Raw genomic sequence first — 22,676 nt, forward strand, 5'->3', positions numbered from 1 at the left:
AGCTAACTCCATTCTTTGAAGTTCTTTTATTATATCTATTCAATGGATTCATTGTGAATTTTCAAATCACAGATACTCTTTACTCTTTACTCTTTTACTTGTTTCAGTCATTTGACTGCGGCCATGCTGGAGCACCGCCTTTAGTCGAGCAAATCGACCCCAGGACTTATTCTTTGTAAGCCCAGAACTTATTCTATCGGTCTCTTTTGCCGAACCGCTAAGTGACGGGGACGAAAACACACCAGCATCGGTTGTCAAGCAATGCTAGGGGGACAAACACAGACACACAAACACACACATACATATATATATATATACATATATACGACAGGCTTCTTTCAGTTTCCATCTACCAAATCCACTCACAAGGCATTGGTCGGCCTGGGGCTATAGCAGAAGACACTTGCCCAAGATGCCACGCAGTGGGACTGAACCCGGAACCATGTGGTTGGTTAGCAAGCTACTTACCACACAGCCACTCCAGCGCAGCAAAATCCTCATGAACATCTCCCAGATTTTAACTTTCAGATAGCTACCATTTGCCAGGTCTACACATCCCAATTCATGTATTTTATATTTATGTATATATCTAATATATAAAATTGCTAGTTTGTTTATCTGTTTCTTAACAAAAACCAGTCAACCAGTCATGTTCAAACTTGGCATGAAAGGTCCTTAGACTCAGATATAAGTTGTCATCAAAGTTGGACCAGTAATCTTTTAAGGGACATGAGATAGTTTTGGTTGTTTACGAAAAAAATAAATGGAAGTTAATGTAGTATGTGTGTGTGTGTGTGATGTGATGTTGTTAGTGTGTTAGTGGGTGTGTTTACCGCTTTCACTATCGTTAACTGAGTTCATGTGAAGAGACAGGAAATACCGTCTACATGGTAAATGCTGTAGCTAGAAATGGCAGCCAAATGCCATGAGATATACTCCCCCCCCACTCTCTCTCTCTCTCTCTGTATGTGTGTGTGTGTGTATATATATATATATATATATATATGTGTGTGTGTGTGTGTGTGTGTGTGTGTGTGTGTGTGTGTGTGTGTGTGTGGAGGCACAATGGCCCAGTGGTTAGGGCAGCAGAATCGCGGTCGTAGGATCGTGGTTTCAATTCCCAGACTGGGCATTGTGTGTGTTTATTGAGCGAAAACACCTAAAAAGTTCCACGAGGCTCCGGCAGCGGGTGGTGGCGATCCCTGCTGTACTTTTGCACCACTCTTTCTCTCACTATATAAAATTTCTCTCACTCTTTCTTCTGTTGGCCTGCTTGCTTAGCCAGAGGGGTGGCGTCATTTGAAGGCTAAAACAATGCGAACGCATTGTGACCAGTGATGTGTAGCTACATCTGATGGTCTGGTTGATCACGTGATATATATATATATATATATATATATATATATATATATATATATATTGTTATGAATGAGGAATAATCTGAATATAATTTCAAACAGTACTATGCAAGATAGAGCAAAGCATATAGGACACTCAAATTTCATGTGTAGTGTAACAAAGGGATCACCATCACAACCAAGCTCAGTATCTACGAATCATACGTCTTAACTCCCCTTTGGAGTTGGGACAACATGTTGTCATCACATCAAGGCTTTGGAAAGTTTCCATCAAACATGTCTTAGGAGGATCTTTAATATTAAATGGCAATCTCTAACACCAAACATTGCAGGTCATCAGCAATCTAACACATCAAGTACTGAAATGCTTCACTTATGCAACCAAGTGTGTTGAGTTTGGCACTTTACTAGAATGCAAAATGACAGGCTACTTTAGCAGTTGTTTTATGAAAAGTTGCAATGTGGTAAACATCCAAAATGTAAACCTAAGAGACATTTTAGGGATGCCATCAAATATTAAGTCTCTCAGTGTGAATGTTGAAAATTGGGAGTAGTGGATGGAAGATCAATTGGTTTGGATGGAGTGATCTAAATTGGCTGTAAAACATTTGAAACTCAGAGAATCTAACAAGCTATCTTCAAATAACTAAGTCTATCGTTGGGTTTCCTATAAGGTTTATAAATATTTCACCATTTATAAAGATGATGCCTAGCTTTAACCGCAAATACCAATGGACCAGCACAAGAGCGGTTTTGGAAGGACGTTATCCAAATGATGAATACTTTCAATCTTAGCATAACTATAGATGCCAACCTGACAGTTGTCAGTTTCCTTGATGTATCACTAGATCTAAATAAGAATAGTTATAAACCTTATAGGAAGCCCAATGATAGACATTAAATATTAAATGGAAATTGTGGTTGTGATACCTGTGCCGGTGGCATGTAAAAAGCACCATCCGAACATGGCCGATGCCAGTGCCCCCTTGACTGGCTTTTGTGCTGGTGGCACGTAAAAAGCACCAACCAATCGTGGCCACTGCCAGCCTCCCCTGGCACATAAAAAGCACCCACTACACTCATGGAGTGGTTGGCGTTAGTAAAGGCATCCAGCTGTAGAAACACTACCAGATCAGACTGGAGCCTAGTGCAGCCTCCTGGCTTCCCAGACCCTGGTCGAACCATCCAACCCATGCTAGCACGGAAAATGGACATTAAACGATGATGATGATGATGATAATATATTACATTATATATATATATATATATATATATATATATATATATATATATATATATATATATATCTATATATATATGTTATGTATGTATATATATATATATATAGTTAATCCAAAATGAAAACACAAAGAGAAAACACAACATGCGAGGACATGGAACAAATATAGTATTATTGGATGCTCAGGAAGGAAGGGAAGAAGGAGGTTTTACGTTTCGAGTGGAGCTCTTCGTCAGTAACATAAGAAAAGGAAAGATCCAGAGAAGGGAAGACGGAAAAAAAAATCGCAAATGGTACACACGTGGTCACATTTATATATATAAATATATATATATGTATATATATTACATTACATTATATATATATATATATATCAAAATACAGGTCCAGATACTGCAACAGCTTGGGTTTCAGAGGACCACAGCTCTTTAACATCCTCCCTAAATGCCTGAGAGACTTACATGGTGTGGATGTGGGTTTTCTTTAAATAAACTGGTCTCTTCTTGTTGGAGTCCGATGAACCTACCTCACGACGGAGACACGGATGCGGGCAGCAGCATCGAACCCCTTGTTGATCATTGCCACGTATCAGAGGTGGATTCACAAACTAGTGTAGCTCATTCAGCGGTGGTGCCCCAGCATGGCCGCGGCCTTCGGGCTAAAACATTTTTAAGGATTTAAGGATTTAGGATATATATAATATATATATATATATATATATATCCACCGTTTTATATATATATAAAATAGGCGCAGGAGTGACTGTGTGGTAAGTAGCTTGTTTACCAGCCACATGGTTCCAGGTTCAGTCCCACTGTGTGGCACCTTGGGCAAGTGTCTTCTGCTATAGCCTCGGGCCGACCAAAGCCTTCTGAGTGGATTTGGTAGACGGAAACTGAAAGAAGCCTGTCGTATATATGTATATATATATATATGCGTGTGTGTGTTTGTGTGTCTTTGTGTTTGTCCCCCTAGCATTGCTTGACAACCGATGCTGGCATGTTTATGTCTCTGTTACTTAGCGGTTCGGCAAAAAGAGACCGATAGAATAATTACTGGGCTTACAAAAAAGAATAAGTCCCGGGGTCGAGTTGCTCGATTAAAGGCGGTGCTCCAGCATGGCCACAGTCAAATGGCTGAAACAAGTAAAAGAGTAAAAGAGTGTATATATATATATATATATACATACACATATATTACATTACACAGGGTGTCCATAAAGTCTCTTTACAATTTTAAAATTTTATTACAAAGGCAATTGACAAGATATCTTAACCAGATTTGTTTTATTGTAATAATTGTTTATTAAAGTTTTTTTTAACTGTTATTTAATAGACCTCAACATGGGCACCATTAGTTGTGCGAAGCACATTAAGACGGTACTCGATTTCTTGCCATGTTCGCTGTAGGATAGCCTCATCAACGGTGGCAATGGCTTTACGAATCCTTTGCTTCAAGTCAGCAATGTCCCGTATCTTTGTTTGATACACGATATCTTCTACATTACCCCATAAAAAGAAGTCCAAGGGAGTGATATCTGGCAAACGCGGTGGCCATGGAATTAGCCCATTCCTTCCAATCCATCGGTCTGGACTTGTTTGATTGAGGAACTGACGAACATGCTGTAAAGGGAACTGGTTGCTTCTTTACACTTTTGGGGTGCAACTTGGGTGCAACACAATTTCCTTTCTTTTTGTTTCTAGAAACTACCAGTCGGTAACAAAACACAACTTTAAAAATATATATGATTCTTTATTCTCTTATTCACAAATGAAGCATGTTGGTATACTGGTAACCACCTAGTTCAACACAGCAAGGCTGAATTCTAACGTTTGTAAGTTTCTTACAACAATTCAGCAGCAACAGAAACAGGTTAAATCCTAAACGTCTGGGACAGGAGAATAGGCTGATCACACGTTCAAAAATACATCCTTTCTCTTCTATCGCCGTGTCTCAAGTCGACGACGCTATTAAGGAACGCGATAGAATTTCTTCCCCAGTCTCTAGCGCATGTGCATGAGGGAACTTCCTTATGCCGTTCCAGAAGGTTCCAACCCCGCACACGCACACTGAAGAATACGTTCCGCACACGCACACTGGAATATGACGTCACTACAAAGCCATCCCCAATGTGGTGGTGCACCATCTTCCTGGAAAATGATGGTTGGTTGTAAATCAGTCAGTTGTGGTGCCACATATTCAGTCAGAAGGTCGAGGTAAACATCTGCAGTAATTGTTGCCTTGTTGAAAAAAAGGGATCAATTATTCGATTGCACATGATTCCTCACCACACATGCACAAATTGAAGGACGCGGTGGTGGATCTCTTCCATACTTAGTTTTGTAGTTCCGTTGAGTCTGAACATCCAATTTTGCCTCAATAAACCAGCACACACCTTGTGCCTTTTCATAAGGAGTAGCCATTTTTTTTAGGGGTTCAGTGAATCAGTTCCCTTCCATCAACAGAGTATCTGAAACACAAAAATTTAATACTAATAAAAACTTTAATAAACAATTATTAAAATAAAGCAAATCTGGTTAAAATATCTCATCAACTGCCTTTGTAATAATTCTTTAAATTATAAAGAGACTTTATGGACACCCTGTATTATATATATAAATATATAGGCGCAGGAGTGGCTGTGTGGTAAGTAGCTTGCTTGCCAACCACATGGTTCCGGGTTCAGTCCTACTGCGTGGCATCTTGGGCAAATGTCTTCTGCTATAGCCTCGGGCCGACCAATGCCTTGTGAGTGGATTTGGTAGATGGAAACTGAAAGAAGCTTGTTGTATATATGTATATATATATATATATATGTATGTGTGTGCATATGTTTGTGTGTCTGTGTTTGTCCCCCTAGCATTGCTTGACAACCAATGCTGGTGTGTTTATGTCCCCGTCACTTAGCGGTTCGGCAAAAGAGACCGATAGAATAAGTACTGGGCTTACAAAGAATAAGTCCCGGGGTCGATTTGCTCGACTAAAGGCGGTGCTCCAGCATGGCTGCAGTCAAATGACTGAAACTAGTAAAAGAGAAAGAGATATATATACTTGTACTTGTGACAGCATTCACCCAGGGTGGATTGAGTCAGCTTCTCTGGTCCTGACGGCATCACGAACCATAGCTGCCCACGCTCGATGGTCCTGTGCGAGGTCACTGGAGATAGCCAGCCATTCGCAGTTCCATCTGCGCAGACCGGCTACCTGTGGACCTGAGAGTTTGGAGAGGTCCTCCTTTATCGTCGTTGCCCAGGTCTTCAGCTGCCTGCCTGTGCATTTGTGCCAGTTGGAAGTGGAGGTGGGAGAAGGACATCGCGGTTCAGCTCACCCTCTGGACACCAGGCTGCATGACCAAACCACCTTAAGCGCCGTTGTAGAAGCATCGAAGGGAGGGGCCGGAGATTCAGGCAATGACGAAGACTGGCTGTAAGAACTCGATCAATGTGTCGGCAGAGAAGAATGCGGCGGAGACAGTCATTGTCGAACACCTCCAGCCTTCGCTGATCGACTACCCTCATAGGCCATGCTTCACAACCATAGAGGAGGATAGTATGAACGATGGCCTGGGAGATTCGCCTTTTGGTCACCGAAGAGATCTCTCTTCTGTCCCACAGGCATGCTGGAGGCGCATGAATGCAGATCTGGCAACACCTATGCGACACTCAACCTCGGCTGCGCCCTGACTCATTGCAACCACCACCGCTGAGCACAGGTAGACACCCTTTCGAGAGCATCTTGGACATCTGCCCGGTTAGAGCCCAAAAGCGCAATGTCATCTGCATAGGCCAGGTCCATCACCATGACTCCTCTCCCAGCCTCTACGCTCGGGTAGTCCCGAAGCGCAGTGTTGAGAATGTAATCGATGGTGTAATTGAATAGGGTTGGTGAGAGCGCACAACCCTGTCGAACACCTGTAGTGACATCAAACAATTCCGTCTCCACACTATAGACCCTCACACGAGCCCTTGTTGAACGATAGTAGCCCTGTATGAGGTTTAGCAGTTTCACAGGAATACCGTCCGCCTGCATAATATGCCAGAGGGCCTCCCGATCCACCGAGTTGAAGGCAGACGCAAAATCGATGAAGCGGAGGATGGCATGTTGTTGGTGCGCCCACTGTTGTTCCAGGACTCGCCGAAGACTGAAGATTTAATCAATGCATCCCTCCTGGGATGGAAGTCACCCTGAGAAGGATGAGTATGAACCTCACGGATGGCCTGGAACCTCTTCAGAGGAAGGATTGCAAAGGTTTTGGCAGCCACATCGATCAAGCTGATGCCTCTGTAGTTGGAACATAGCTTTCTATCACCTTTTTTGAAGAAAGGTAAAATAGTTGCCTTGCTCCTGTCATCAGGAAAACACTCCGTCGCCCACACAACACAGAAGACACGATGGAGCCAGGCTGCGAAGGCATCAAGCTCAGCCTTGTTGATCTCAGCTGGGATACGTCCTCACCCAGAGCCTTGTTGTTCTAGAGATTTTTCCGGATACCGTGCACCTCCTTGTCTGTTGGAGGGACAGTGTTGCACCTGTACTCTTCACCAGGTGGCTGCACGTCGGTTGTCATAGATGGAGGCAGGTGATTGAGCAGCTCAGAGAAGTGGTCCTACCATCAGCCCAGCCGATATTACATTATATTATATATAAATATATATATATATATATATATATATATATATACATTATATATATATATATATATATATATATATTACATTATATTAAATATATAAATAGAGAGAGAGAGAGACCGAGACCTCTGGAAGTATGCTGTGCGTGAGAAGACTCGGCAGGACAAGTGAGACCATAACCCATAACCCGTGGCCTTCTACATGGGATGTAGGCAGCCCATTTATGCATACCTTCCCTTCTTGGGACACAAAACTCTACTTGTAAAGACGTGTTGAGGCAAGTGAGAATCAGAATCGAAATCGATCAATGGAAATTGCAGCCGAGTTACCAGTGCCGGTGGCACGTAAGAGAACCATCCGAATGTGGCTGTTGCCAGCGCCGCCCCACCTGGCCTCGTGCCAGTGGCACGTAAAAAGCACCATCCGTTCGTGGCTGTTGCCAGCGCCACCCGACTGGCCTCGCGCCGGTGGCATGTAAAAAGCACCATCCGTTCGTGGCTATTGCCAGCCTCGCCTGGCCCCTGTGCTGGTGGCACATAAAAAGCACCATCCGATCGTGGCCGTTTGCCAGACTTGTCTGGCACGTAAAAAGCACCCAATACACTCATGGAGTGGTTGGTGTTAGGAAGGGCATCCAGCCGTAGAAACATTGCCAGATCAAACTGGGCCTGGTGCAGCCTTCTGGCTTCCCAGACCCCAGTTGAACCGTCCAACCCATGCTAGCATGGAAAGCGGACGCTAAATGATGATGATGATGATGATGATGATATTACATTATATTATATATATAAATATATATATATATATATATATATATATATATATATATATATATATTACATTATATTGTATATATATTACATTATATGATATATATATACACAAACACACACATATATATATATATATATTATATTATCGCGGGCATGGCTGTGTGGTTAGGGAGCTTGCTTCCTAGCTACATGGTTTCGGGTTCAGTCCCACTGCGTGGCACTTTGGGTAGGTGTCTTTCACTATAGCCCCGAGCTGACCGGAGCTTTGTGATTGAATTCGGTAGGTGGAAGTTACTGCCGTGTGTGCGTATGTGCATGTAGGTGCTTGTGCCTCTCCCAAAGAGAGAGAGAGGGATATATATATAGGCGCAGGAGTGGCTGTGTGGTAAGTAGCTTGCTTACCAACCACATGGTTCTGGTTTCAGTCCCACTGTGTGGCCCCTTAGGCAAGTGTCTTCTACTATAGCCTCAAGCCGACGAAAGCCTTGTGAGTGGATTTGGTAGACGGAATCTTAAAAAAGCCCATCGTATATATGTATACACATTTATGAAAATACTCCAGTCAAAAGAAGTATTACTGAACAGTACAGAAGAGAGGGAACAAAATGCTGACACAAAAATAGCTTTACACATAATAAAATGAAAAATATATGAATAGATACCACCCCCCAGTATGTAATCTTAAGTAATTATTATGAAGATAGTTAAATATAGTTTTAATAGAATAATATAATAGTATTAGATATGGTTATACCTAAAACTATGAATAAATTTAAAGAATATTACCTTAAAAAGGATTAGACAGGCCACATATTAAAGAAAATAAATCACTAAATCTTTGGCACTAGAAAAAATCCAATTATACCTAAAGATAAGAGTATCTTATTATTATCTCCCCTTGAATTAAACCTCTCAAATGATATTAGTCATAAAGAATTTTTTTAGAGTAGTGTTTTTTATTCCAATAATACTTAGCACCATACAGTAATTGTGGTAAATAGTTTCATTTACTAGTTTTATTCAATAAATTTATAACATACTAGCAGTATCGCCCGGTGTTGCTCGGGTTTGTACGGGAAATAACTATATAAGCATTTTTAGAGATGTAAAGTATAATAGCCATCTCAATATGGCTAACCACAAAGAGGGGGAGTGTTACTGTAGCTTTTTACGTTCTGAGATTTAATAATAAATTTTTAGAGAGTTACTTCCCTTATATATGCCAAAAATGCATTAAAATGGAAAAAAATGATGGTAAATTTTTTTTTAAATCGTAGACTCATGCTAATACCCAGAAGGGCTCGATATGAATCACGACTATAAGATACCCGGTTTTGGTTAAACTGCACCGCAAAATGTGGGAGCAGTTAGGAATCTAAATCGTAGGAGACAGACACACAACTTCACTATTATATATAAAGATATAGCAGTTTTTTTTACTTTTTAAATATTATTAACTTACATTTAACATAATAATGGTAATACATACATACGGGTAAATTTCACAATAAATTATTAATTCCCGTAAAGTTTATTTAGATAGGCGGTTTAATTTGACATGGTTATAAAATAGTCGATGAGGGCTTCCTTATGTTTAGCACTTTCTATATATATATATATATATATATATATATGGTTCCGGGTTCAGTCCCACTGCGTGGAACCTTGTGCAAGTGTCTTCTACTATAGCCTTGGGCCAACCAAAGCCTTGTGAGTTGATTTGGTAGACGGAAACTGAAAGAAGCCCGTCGTATATATGTATGTGTGTGTGTTTGTGTGTCTGTGTTTGTCCCCCTAGCATTGCTTGACAACTGATGCTGGTGTGTTTACGTCCCCGTCACTTAGCGGTTCGGCAAAAGAGACCGATAGAAAAAGTACTGGGCTTACAAAGAATAAGTCCCGGGGTCGATTTGCTCGACTAAAGGCGGTGCTAGAGCATGGCCGCAGTCAAATGACTGAAACAAGTAAAAGAGTAAAAGAGTAAAAGAGTATATATATATATATACATTGTTATCATATTTTCAGGTGTTTAATTTTATTGAATTTTTATGAATTTTTAAAATTTCATAATTTTTTTTAATTTTTAAAATCTTTTCAATATTGTAAAAGTATATTAGGAAGTTATATATATAGATATTTTTATTCTTATTCTCATTTTTAATGAAGGTATCTTAGAATTTGTATGATTAAGTCATCATCATCGTTTAACTTCCGTTTTCCATGCTAGCATGGGTTGGACGGTACGACCGGGGGCTGGGAAGCCGGGAGGACCACAACTTCAATTTCAGGACAAACTTATTTAATAGCCATGTGTTAAGAGGAATTCTTTGGGGTTTGGTTAATTCACCTCTATATCATCATCATCATCACCGTTTAACGTCCGCTTTCCATGCTAGCATGGGTTGGACGGTTCAACTGGGGTCTGGGAAGCCAGAAGGCTGCACCAGGCCCAGTCTGATCTGGCAGTGTTTCTACAGCTGGATGCCCTTCCTAACGCCAACCACTCTGTGAGTGTAGTGGGTGCTTTTTTATATTATATGTATATATTATATTATATTTTATAAATATATATATATAACATTATATTGTATGTATATATATTATATATCATTACATATATAAAGAGAGAGAGATATATACTAGCAGTATAGTCCAGCGTTGGCCAGGATTAAGTTAGGATTATTAAGCTAATCAAGTGCTTTGTTTCAAACCAAACTAAGTAACACCAACGTCTAATTTGAGTGAAATCCATTGAAATTGGTAAACATTTGGTTGAAAATAGGTTGCAGACAATTTGATTGGGAAATCCATAGGAATCGTTTTATCGATTTTTTCCAATCATCAATTGTTTGTGTTTGTTTTTTTTTTGGAAAATTTAAAACATTCAAAGCTCCCACAAGTCCTAAGTAATGCCGGCATCAAGTTTGAACAAAATACATCAAAACTGGTAAAAGTTATGGTTGAAAATGGGGTGTAGCAATTTTTGTGGGAAATCCTATAAGGTATCAGTTTATCAATTTTTTATCCTGATTAAATAGAAAACCCCATAAGGAATCAGTTTATTGATTTTTCACCTCAAATAGGACTTAACCGAACACAACATTGCTGGTTCAAAAACATTTATATTTATACTTTAAAGTTGGTTTTCATACCCAACCCGGTTCTGCAGAATCAGTGTCATGATGGGAAAGCATGGGTTGGGAGTTTGACGGGCAGAGGTGATCAGGTTGTTCATGCCAGCCTTTTCGAACCCCACCCCCATCATCTAACTCCCCTCCGACCATGGGCTGGGAGCCCTTCCGGCAAGGAAAATAGAACGCCCAAAAGAGCTCCTGATTCTCCATGTCAGAAGAGGTTATGTTCAGATTACAACTAAGCCTTAACCTAAGCCTAAGCTAACCTGGCGAAAAGGGGGCTCAGGAGCCCCTAAAAGGCAGCGACTAATCCCGATCTAGTCCTAACCCCTCCTAGGGGTACTATCGATCAAAGCTGCATCGAAGATGTGCATTGGAGAAGATTGCATTGAAGGTTTGCATTGGATAAGGATGCATCAAAGGTTTGCATTGTAGATCTGCAGTGAAGAAGGTTGATTCGAAGGTTTGCATTGGGGATCCAGATTAGAGTAACTTAGCAAAACTTACCAACAGCCTTAACAAAAAAATAAGGGGCCTGGCCCTTCTAGCCTAACTCTATGAGCAACTTGGCCAAGCACTGATATCGGCCAAGTGAGCATTATTGTCGGAGAAGTCAGCATTGTCCAATAAAGAAGAGGAAGAGTCCATGAGTCATGCTGCCATGGTTTGAGACTATGTCCGGCCAATGCTTCTGGATCACCCGTTTATAATGATATCGGCTGCAATGATGACTTGTTCTTCTTTCTACGTCTATAAAACTTCGCTATAGACAACATTGCGTGTTCTGCCTTGTGGAGCATACACAAAAGGAGTGTTTCTACTTCCCACACAGGAGCAGGCCACATAAAGTTGCCCATGTGAAAAGCACGGCTCCCCCAAATGAATGACTGCTACCAATAGTGTTTGGCTCTGAGATTTGTTGATGGACATGGTGATCTGCGGATGTTAAACAGCATGTCTGACCCCGAGGGATAAAGGTGCATCCTTGAAATAAAAACATTTCCCCCTCCTCCCATACCACGTAACAATGGTGGCCTCAATATAGTGGGGTGTCAGGGACTTGACTACCAAGCAGGTCCCATTGCACTGTTTAGGCAGATAAAGTGTGTACTCTTTATCTTATTTGAATTGTTATTTTGAGTGGCAGGAGATAAGTTTCAGTGAACTTGAATAGCATTATTTACATTATTTACAATGAGTAGATATTTGTCTTCATCTTGTTGGTTGTTAACACGTTTTGGCTGATATACTCTCCAGCCTTCATCAGGAATTTCGAACCTGGGTTCTTATTTCTAAGGTATTTTTCGATGTTGTTGTTGTTGTTATTGTTATTATTGTTATTATTATTATTATTATTATTCATGACACTGCCTGGAATCTAACTCGGAATTTTGTGGTTAGTAGCCCGCGGTCTTAACCACTATGCTATATGCCTGTGGGTATATGGCGTAGTGCTTTAAATCACATAGGAAGAAAAATGGCTACAGCACAAAGTCATCTCTTTGTTTCAACCACCAAGAAAGCAAAAGTACATACAGAGAATTTCATAAACAGAAATGAATAAGAATGTTGTGGCTGAAAATAAAGTCAAATAGAGAATTTAAATATTAAAACAAACAGAAACTAAGAAACAAAATGTGCTAGTTGCTGCTGTGGAGGATGATGATGATATGATGAAAGATGAAGCAAGCGAACACCAAATATATAGTGTGTGTGTTTCCATTGGATACACTGGCAACATGACCATCCCCAAATACACATCAAGAATCTTGCAAAACGAACAAATAAACTTCCTTTTGAGTTTTGGGCCTCGGGCCAACCAAAGCCTTGGGAGTGGATTTGGTAGATGGAAACTGAAAGAAGCCCGTCATATATATGTATGTGTGTATATATATATATATATATTATATTAAATTAGAGACAAAACCACTATTAGGCAAATCATACAATGAAAAACTTAAGTTTGGATTTATTCCCTAATATTTATTATATATATATATATATGTGTGTGTGTGTGTGTGTGTGTGTGTAGAGAGAGAGAGACGCAATGGCTCAGTGGTTAGGGCAGCGGACTCGCAGTTGTAGGATCGCGGTTTCGATTCCCAGACCGGGCGTTGTGAGTGTTTATTGAGCGAAAACACCTAAAGCTCCACAAGGTTCCGACAGGGGGTGGTGGCGATCCCTGCTGTACTCTTTCATCACAACTTTCTCTCACTCTTTCTTCTGTTGGCCTGCTCGCTTAACCAGCGGGATGGCGTCACTTGAAGGCTAAAGCAATGCAAAGCGCATTGTGACCAGCGATGTGTAACAACATCTGATAGCCTGGTCAGTCACGGTGATCACGGTGATGTGTGTGTGTGTGTGTTTGTGTGTCTGTGTTTGTCCCCACCAACATTGCTTGACAACCGATGCTGGTGTGTTTACATCCCCGTAACTTAGCGGTTTGGCAAAAATCCTGGGGTCAATTTGCTCGATAAAGGCGGTGCTCCAGCATGGCCACAGTCAAATGACTGAAACAAGTAAAAGAGTCAGTGGTTTTTACATTCTTTTAATTTATCATTTATTTATTTGTTGTCATTCTCTTTTACTTGTTTCAGTCATTTGACTGTGGCCATGCTGGAGCACCGCCTTTAGTCGAGCAAATCGACCCCGGGACTTATTCTGTTGTAAGCCCAGTACTTATTCTATTGGTCTCTTTTGCCGAACCACTAAGTGACAGGGACATAAACACACCAGCATCGGTTGTCAAGCAATACTAGGAGGACAAACAAACACACACATACATATATATATACATATATACGACAGGCTTCTTTCAGTTTCCATCTACCAAATCCACTCACAAGGCATTGGTCGACCCGAGGCTATAGCAGAAGACACTTGCCCAAGATGCCACACAGTGGGACTGAACCCGGAACCATGTGGTTGGTTAGCAAGCTACTTATCACACAGCCACTCCTGCGCCTATGTATTATGTATTATTATTTTCTATATATTTTTTTATATGTGTATTGGTGTGTATTTTGTGTTTTAATGTTTTGGTTAGAGAATATTATAATAATGAAAGGATTTTGCCTGTTTATTTATTCCAACTACTTTTGATACTCTTTTAATCTATATGGTCATATATTTGTATTACAGAATATTTTTTAGTTTGTTTTCACATTTTTTTTGTATTTATTATTTGTCTGCTTTACTGTGCGATGTCTTTTCACTGCGAACTGCGAAAGATTCAAAACAGTATTCGTGAAATGAAGTCAAACTCTTTGTATCTTCATTTTCCGTTACCTGAAGTCAATTTCAGAGTGGTTGTACACTGTAAGCACATAGCATCATCATCATTGTTCGATCGTGGTCGAGACAATGGAATTTACAATGCTATGCCAGACTTCACGGTCCATCATGGCATTACGGAGGTCCTGTTGCTGGATGCCTGTATCCCTGGAGATTACATCAGGGTAGGAGAGTGTGCGCCCTCTGATATTGCGAGTAGATGGCTTCCAGAGGAGAAGAGTAGAAATTACCTCTTTTTTAGCTCTACAACAATGTCCAGCAAACTGGACTCTCCTACATTTCACAAGAGATGACACAGGTGGTAGTTTCCCATATATTTGCATTTTGGTTGGATGGCGCCTCCACAAGAGATTTTGAGCTCTCATAAGGAAGCGAGTGTAGGTTCCATCCAACCGCCTCTCAAGCTTCTTTGATAACGTCCAGGTTTCTGAGCCATATAGTAGAATTGGTTCGACTGTGGCTTTGAAGATTTCAAGTTTGAAGTCTCTACTTAGATTTGATGACCAGATCTTATGCATGTCATTACAGGGTGACCAGGCCATACCCTTTCTAGTTAGAAAATCTTTTCTAGATGATGATATGTATGACGTAGCAAATACATTCCTTTAATTCTACTTTTCAAGTAGGTATTATATTGCCACTTTTGAACGTACCAATCATACTTCTCTCCAAAAAAAATAGCTCCCTTCGCTGTTGAATAAAATAAACTCACAAAGGGGAAGTTTCAACACCTTCCTTCAATTTCCTTACACCATTTATGTGACTGTTTCTTACAAGAAACTTCACTTTCATGTAAAACAACTATATTTTGTAGTCATTATCTGTAATCTACTCCCAAAACACTTCAATAGCTCTACTTTGCATCACTTGCAAACTTATATGTTCTATGATCATTAAAGTGCAACGACCTCCACAATAACCAGCCTTCAGTTTGGTTTTCTGTTCCTAGGTTAATCGGAAACATAGATTGCATTGTTATTCATAAACCTTCTCAGTCATTCAATTATTTGGTGGAAAAAATACCACCAAAGCAACTTAAACCGCCCAAAGGACAGGTGCATTTGCTAGTATAATACATCGCTTGTTCACGGTGCGCCCACCCTTTCCCATCCCCACCACCAATATCAGATACATCTATATTCGCACCATCTACACCAGATATCCCTTCTCTCGCCAGCATTACCTGTGTCTATTCTTCCAACCTTTCCTCCTCAATGGGCTATTCTCCATGTATTACCTGCACTTCTCTCTCTCTCTCTCATAGGACAAATGCAGCCAGTGCAGCTGCTCATCAACCCACCCATTTAACCAGTTATCTTATGTTTCATTCTCTTCAGAAATCTGTCACCACCCGTACCAGTTATCAATGTAGGCACACTGAAAGGTAGGTCTAGTGAGATTGTAGAAATGCTTGAAAGGAGACAGGTTGACGTATGCTGCATACAAGAGGTAAGGTGGAGAGGAGCTTCAGCTAGGGTTCTCACAGGCAAGGCACATAGATATAAAGTCTTCTGGCAAGGTAACATGGATGGTGTAGGGGGTGTTGGCATACTCCTTGTGGAGAAATGGGTGGATAAGGTCATAGGGTTGTTAGGGTATGCGATAGAGTGCTTAAGCTCAGGCTAGTCCTGCAGAACAGCATAGCTACAATTATCTCCGCCTATGCCCCACATGTGGGGCTACCAAATGATCAGAAGGACCATTTTTATGATACCCTTCTACAGGCTACCTCAAAGAAGAGTGGCAATGACCTCATCGTTGTGGCTGGAGACTTTAATGGGTATGTTGGGTGGGAATCTGATATCTTCACTGGGGTACATGGTGGCCATGGTATTGGCACTCGAAAAAATGATGGAACTAGGCTAGTGGAATTCTGTGACAAATGTAACCTTTTAATCTGCAACACTAACTTCAGGAAGCCAGACAGCCACCTTATAACCTATCAGTCAGGGGACTCTGCTAGCCAGATTGATTTTATCCTCACCAGACAGCAGGACGCAGGGTTGCTCTTAAATACAAAGACCCTCTTGGGTGAAGAATGTACTCCCCAGCATAGGCTAGTCATTAGTTCCTTTAGGCTTGAGGCCAGAAGGATACCAAGAAGCAGACCAATACAGAAAAGAAGAATTTGGTCAGAGATTTAGGGACATCCTCATCAAGAAATTTGATGAGAGGGAGGAGGAGCTACAGACGTCTGACATAGAAGGTAGCTGGAAATTCCTACAGGACAGCTTGCTGAGTGCCACAGACCAAGTCTGCGGATGGTGCAAAGTCCCTTCCAGACCTAGAGTTATGTGGTGGTGGAATAGTATTGTAGACAAAGCCATTAGAGCAAAGAAACAGGCCTGGAAAGCCTGGAGGAATGGGGTAGCATGGAAATGTACCAGGTAGCCAAAAGGGAGGCTGGGCGGCAGGTATACATAGCCAAGGGCAAAGCAGAAAAGAAGTTTGCCAATGTCCAGCGACATGAGGACCAAAGAACCGAGGTATTTTGGATTGCAAGACAGTGTGTGAGAAAATTGTGATGTCACAGGAGAGAAATGCGTCCGCATGGATGATGGTGCACTTTCTTTTAATGTTTCTGAAAAGAAAGAGGCTTGGAGAAGCCATTATGAGAGACTGCTGAATGTGGAGAATGAATGGGAGGAGGAGAGCCTGCCAAATGTTGACCCAGTAGAGGGATCAGCTATCTGAATAGACAGCTCCCTAATAGATAAAGCAATTAAGGGTATGAAGCCAGGAAAAGCCCCCAGCCAATCAGGAATCACTGCTGAGATGCTTAAAACATCTGGTAGTATGGGCTATGGCCTAGTCACCCGCATTGCAAACCAGGTAGTTCATGATGGAGTCATATCCAATGACTGGCATAGCAGCACCATAGTCAACTGCTACAAGGGTAAAGGTGATGCTCTAGATAGAAATAACTACAGGGGTAGTAAACTGCTGGATCAGGTGATGAAGGTCAGAGAGGGTGATAGCCCATCTCATTAGAGAAAGAGTCCACTTAGATGAGATGCAGTTTGGTTTTGTTCCGGGTAGAAGGACCACTGATGCCATATTCCTGGTTCGACAACTGCAGGAGAAATACCTAGCTAAAGATAAACCCATCACCATAGCTTTCATGGATTTGAAGAAAGCCTTTGACAGGGTCCCCTGATCCCTTATCTGGTGGGTGATGCAGAAACTGGAGAATGACGAATGGTTAGTAAGGGCTGTACAGGCCCTATACAGAGAGGCTGTCAGCAAGGTTAGGATCGGCAATGAGTACAGTGAAGAATTCCAGGTTGAAGTAGGTGTCCACCAAGGCTCAGCCCTCAGTCCCCTTTTATTCCTCATAGTCCTCCAGGCAATAACAGAAGAATTCAAGACGGGTTGCTCCTGGGAGCTCCTCTATGCTGATGACCTGGTCCTCATAGCAGAATCACTACCGGAACTAGAAAAGAAATTTCAGGTGTGGAAGCTAGGTTTAGAATCAAAAGGCCTTAGAGTCAATGTAGCAAAGACCAAGGTTATAGTAAATAGGAAGGTGAATTCATCACGCACCCCCTCAGGTAGGTGGCCCTGCTCGATCTGTAGAAAAGGCGTAGGTAGAATACCAGGGGGAGATACTAGAAGTAGTTGATAGTTTCTGCTACCTAGGGGACCAAGTCAGTAGTGGAGGTGGATGCTCAGAGAACGTTACTACTAGAATAAGAATTGCCTGGGCAATGTTCAGACAGCTGCTACCCCTACTGGTGACAAAGGGTCTCTCGCTCAGAGTGAAAGGTAGATTGTACGACGCATGTGTGCGAACTGCCATGCTTCACAGTAGCATTGAATGTGGCATGCAAGAGACGTTTAAGCTGGTATGGTCATGTACTACGGATGGATGAGGAGAGATGTGTGAAGAAATGCCACTCTCAAACAGTTGAAGGAAACCGGGGTAGAGGTAGACTCAGGAAGACATGGGATGAGGTGGTCAAGAATGACCTTCGAACGTTGGGCCTCACAGGGGCAATGACGAAAGACCGAGACCTCTTGAGATATGCTGTGACTGCGAAGACCTGACAAATAACATGAGTTCATGGCTACTTCCTGCACCAGCTTCCCATAGAAGTCCCAGCCCATCCAAAGTACCTTGGATTGCAGGACGGTCTGCTGTGCTTACCTTGGATCGTAGGGCAACATTGATCGTACATCAACATCAAATAAAAATCAAATGGAAATTGTAGTTGTGATACCTGTGCCATCCGAACGTGGCCAATGCCAATGCCGCTTTGACTAGCTTCCTTCCATGCTGGTGGCATGTAAAAAGCATCAGCCGATCATGGCTGTTGCCAGCCTCCCCTGGCACCTGTGCCGGCAGCACATAAAAAGCACCCACTACACTCATGGAGTGGTTGGCATTAGGAAGGGCATCCAGCTGTAGAAACACTGCCAGATCAGACTGGAGCCTGGTGCAGCCTCCTGGTTTCCCAGACCCCGGTCGAACTGTCCAACCCATGCTAGCATGGAAAACAAACATTAAACGATGATGATGATGATCACCATCATCAATATATATATATATCACATATATATTGGGTCATCCCATAAATAATGTGATTTTTTTAATACTTATTTTATTTTTCAAATTTAAGCTGAATAAAGTTCATTTTTAATCTAAAATATATTCTCCTTCATTTTCTACAATGCTTTTCCAGCTATCTAGTAGATTTGTAAGGCCCCTCTTCCAAAGTTCACTTGTCCATGATGAAAAATACTCTTCTAGTATTATAATGACCTCATCTACAAAATTCATATTTTTTCCATCCAGGTGATTTTGAAGACTGTGGAATAAATGATAATCAGATGGGGCAATGTCTGGTGAATATGGTGGGTGGGGTATTGTTTCCCATTCAAACTGCTCCAGCCTTTGGCAGGTCATCCTTGCTGTATGTGACTGAGTATTATCCTGATGGAAGAACAACTTTTGTCTCAAAACCAAAGATGGTCATTTTTCTTCTTAACCCTTTCATTACTAACCCAGCCAAAACCGGCTCTGGCTCTGTAGTACAAATGTCTTATTTCCATAAGTTTTGAATTAAAATCTTTCACCAAACCTTAGTCACAATTTATGTTCCTAACACTAGCTGTATGATAACTTAGTTATTTTACTAAATTCTTTCTTATATTTGAAAATCATTGAAAGAAACAGAGTATCTCAAAATAAATACAGTAACGAAGGGGTTAAGCCGCTCAAGCTGCTCACAGTAGATCTCCTTAGTTATTGTTTGGTCTGGTTTTAAAAGTTCAAAGTGGACTAAACCTTTCATGTCCCACCAAACAGATAACAACACCTTACATGGGTGAACACACAGTTGCAACTGACATTACCCAACCAGCAGAGCATGCTGACTTCATTTCCTTTTACATGTCCCCTTCAGTCACAGCCCATGTTTCACTGTCGTGTAGCATACTTGTACATACACAGACATCATTCATGTTGCCTTTCATCATTTGAAAATCTAGAATGTGTGTAATATACAATTTTGTAACCAGATTTTTGCTGACATTATAACTCAGTCTGAAAGATTGCATTTATGAAAATTTTCCCAATCAGAAAAGAAACAGTTCAGATTCAGATTCAAATTGAAGCAGAGACCTGTTACAAACCAAATTGAGATTTAGGAAAATAGAAAGATATGGCAAATTTATTTGAAAAATATATTCATATATATGTGGAGTGGCTGTGTGGTAAGTAGCTTGTTTACCGACCACATGGTTCCGGGTTCAGTCCCACTGCATGGCACCTTGGGCAAGTGTCTTCTACTATAGCCTCGGGCTGACCAAAGCCTTGTGAGTGGATTTGGTAGACGGAAACTGAAAGAAGCCTGTCGTATATATATATATGTGTATGTGTTTGTGTGTCTGTGTTTGTCACCCTAGCATTGCTTGACAACCGATGCTGGTGTGTTTATGTCCCCGTTACTTAGCGGTTCGGCAAAAGAATAAGTCCCTGGGTCGAGTTGCTCGATTAAAGGCGGTGCTCCAGCATGGCTGCAGTCAAATGACTGAAACAAGTAAAAGAGAAAAAGAGAATATGTCTCGAACAAACAAATCCATGTATTTCAATGTGATTCAATAGTGGATTCAGTAATTTAAATATAAATGGCATTCTTTGTTTCACAAGCATGAGGTCCTGGGTTTGATCCAACTGCACAGCACCTAAGGCCAATGTATTCTACTATGGTCTCGTGTCAACCCAAACCTGATACGAACCCGGCTGAAACCGCCTCTGGCTCTGTAGTACAAATGTCATATTTTCATAAGTTCTGAATTAAAATCTTCTACCAGACCTTAGTCACAATTTATGTTCCTAACACTAGCTTAATGATAACTAAGTTATTTTACTAAATTTTTCGTTATATTTAAAATAATTGAAAGAAATACAGAGGATCTCAAAATAAATACAGTAACGAAAGGGTTAAAATTGCGTGGACAGAAATTGTGTAGAAGCTTATCAGATGATTGACAGTAGCTGCAATTCAAATGAACAACCTTGTCACACGCCGCACCCTTCAGATTTTGATTGAGGGTAGTTTAAGGAAACAAGTTTCGCTACTTGATCGAATACACAAAGTCGAAACTGTATAGAGAAACCAGTTACTTTTCAGTAAAAATAAAGGGCTTAACTACAGTTAGGCGCTACCCACGGATTTAGTTTCCACATTCTCAGAAATGCAGATTTTCTTGATGAAATTTTGCAGGGATCGTGGCTTAGAAATATGTAAGAAGTGTTGAATAATTCTATGCTCTCCATACTTTCTCATAACTGTCTTTAAAAACGCATATTTTGAACTGACATTTTGCAGAAATATAAATTTTGAGAGTCTAGGTTACGTAATATTGATATTTCAAACACATAAACCTGAAAAGAATAATGAAAAATGCTAAGCTTTTTCGTAAATTTCATCAATATGATCATAATGTACAACCTCGAAAACGTATTTCTGATAATTTCATTTAAAGATATACATTTTTGAGGAGACACAATCGGTGAGGCACCAATCTACAGTTATTCCAGCAATATCACAGCCCGACCCCCCAAAAAAATAATTGCATGCGATAGATTATAAGTTTTGTTAATTAAGCCGCAGTTTAATGTAAAAACGAAATTTGATTTATCAATTAAAAAATTTTTTTTTTCTTTTTGTCAAAACTAGATCCAAATTTTGCAAATATAAAAATACAAGAATGGGACCTCCGAAACAAGATAATGTGTGCATGCAAACTGCTAGACATGAAAACTACATCTACACAGTGCTTGCTTAAAGAAGGACAAAAATATTTGTGAAAAAGAAAATGACTTCTTGCAAAATATACCTGGAACAGAACATGGACAAGTTACTGATAATAAAATATAATCAAACCTTAGAAACAAAGCCGAAACTGGTGATAAATAGTTCTGTTATACGAGCACAGACTTCTGATGTTTATGAAATAAATATTCCGGTGAAAAAAACGTTCCTTGCTGTTTTTATGTTTCCTCTAGCAAATTTTTAAGGACGATACAAAATCTCATTCACGTTCAGAAAAAAAAAATCAGTTACATGCAAAAATGTTAAAGATAAGAACACACGAAAAAAAAATATAGAAAATGTGATTCTACATACAAATATAAACAGCTTCGATTAAAGTTGTATTCTCCTGTAAAGTGACAGCTGCTTTGGAGTACGTGCCTGATCTACTATTACTACTGCTACTAGTATTACTGAGATAATGAGGTAAGCTCATTCACGGGAGGATTTCGACTAGTAGCGAACTACAAGTGAATAACAACCCGCGGGAGACTATTATTCGTGAACTGAAAAATGATAAATCTTTAATCTTTACGTCTTTAGTCTTAAAGCTTAACTGTTTTAACGGGTTTTTAGTAAACCTCAACAGGCGCAGGAGTGGCTGTGTGGTAAGTAGCTTGTTTACCAACCACATGGTTCCGGGTTCAGTCCCACTGCGTGGCACCTTGGGCAAGTGTCTTCTACTATAGCCCCGGGCCGACCAAAGCCTTGTGAGTGGATTTGGTAGACGGAAACTGAAAGAAGCCCGTCGTATATATGAATATATATATATATATGTATGTGCATATGTTTGTGTGTCTGTGTTTGTCCCCCCCCCAACATCGCTTGACAACCGATGCTGGTGTGTTTACGTCCCCGTAATTTAGCGGTTCGGCAAAAAAGACCGATAGAATAAGTATTAGGCTTACATAAGCCTTGTGAGTGGAT

The 22,676-nt window shown here is 40.7% G+C and overlaps 1 protein-coding gene across 3 annotated transcripts in view; it reads right to left on the reverse strand.

Annotated features, from left to right (window-relative positions):
• Nucleotides 1-22,243, reverse strand: part of LOC115209390 (succinate-semialdehyde dehydrogenase, mitochondrial) — a 90,738-nt gene extending 68,495 nt beyond the window's left edge. The window contains exon 1 of one of the 3 annotated variants that reach the window (XM_029777779.2): nt 22,065-22,243. Coding sequence is in view for 1 of the 3 variants with exons in the window: in XM_036501536.1 (XP_036357429.1) it covers nt 11,135 (1 nt within the window). In the remaining 2 variants the exon portion in view is untranslated. Of the gene's footprint in view, nt 1-11,134; nt 11,145-21,821; nt 22,037-22,064 lie in introns of those variants that run through there. The other 2 variants (XM_029777778.2, XM_036501536.1) reach the window with 2 other exon arrangements.
• Between the last annotated feature and the right edge of the window lie 433 nt (nt 22,244-22,676).

The sequence above is a fragment of the Octopus sinensis genome, linkage group LG3 (assembly GCF_006345805.1).
Source record: "Octopus sinensis linkage group LG3, ASM634580v1, whole genome shotgun sequence".
In the NCBI taxonomy this organism is placed as follows: domain Eukaryota; kingdom Metazoa; phylum Mollusca; class Cephalopoda; order Octopoda; family Octopodidae; genus Octopus; species Octopus sinensis.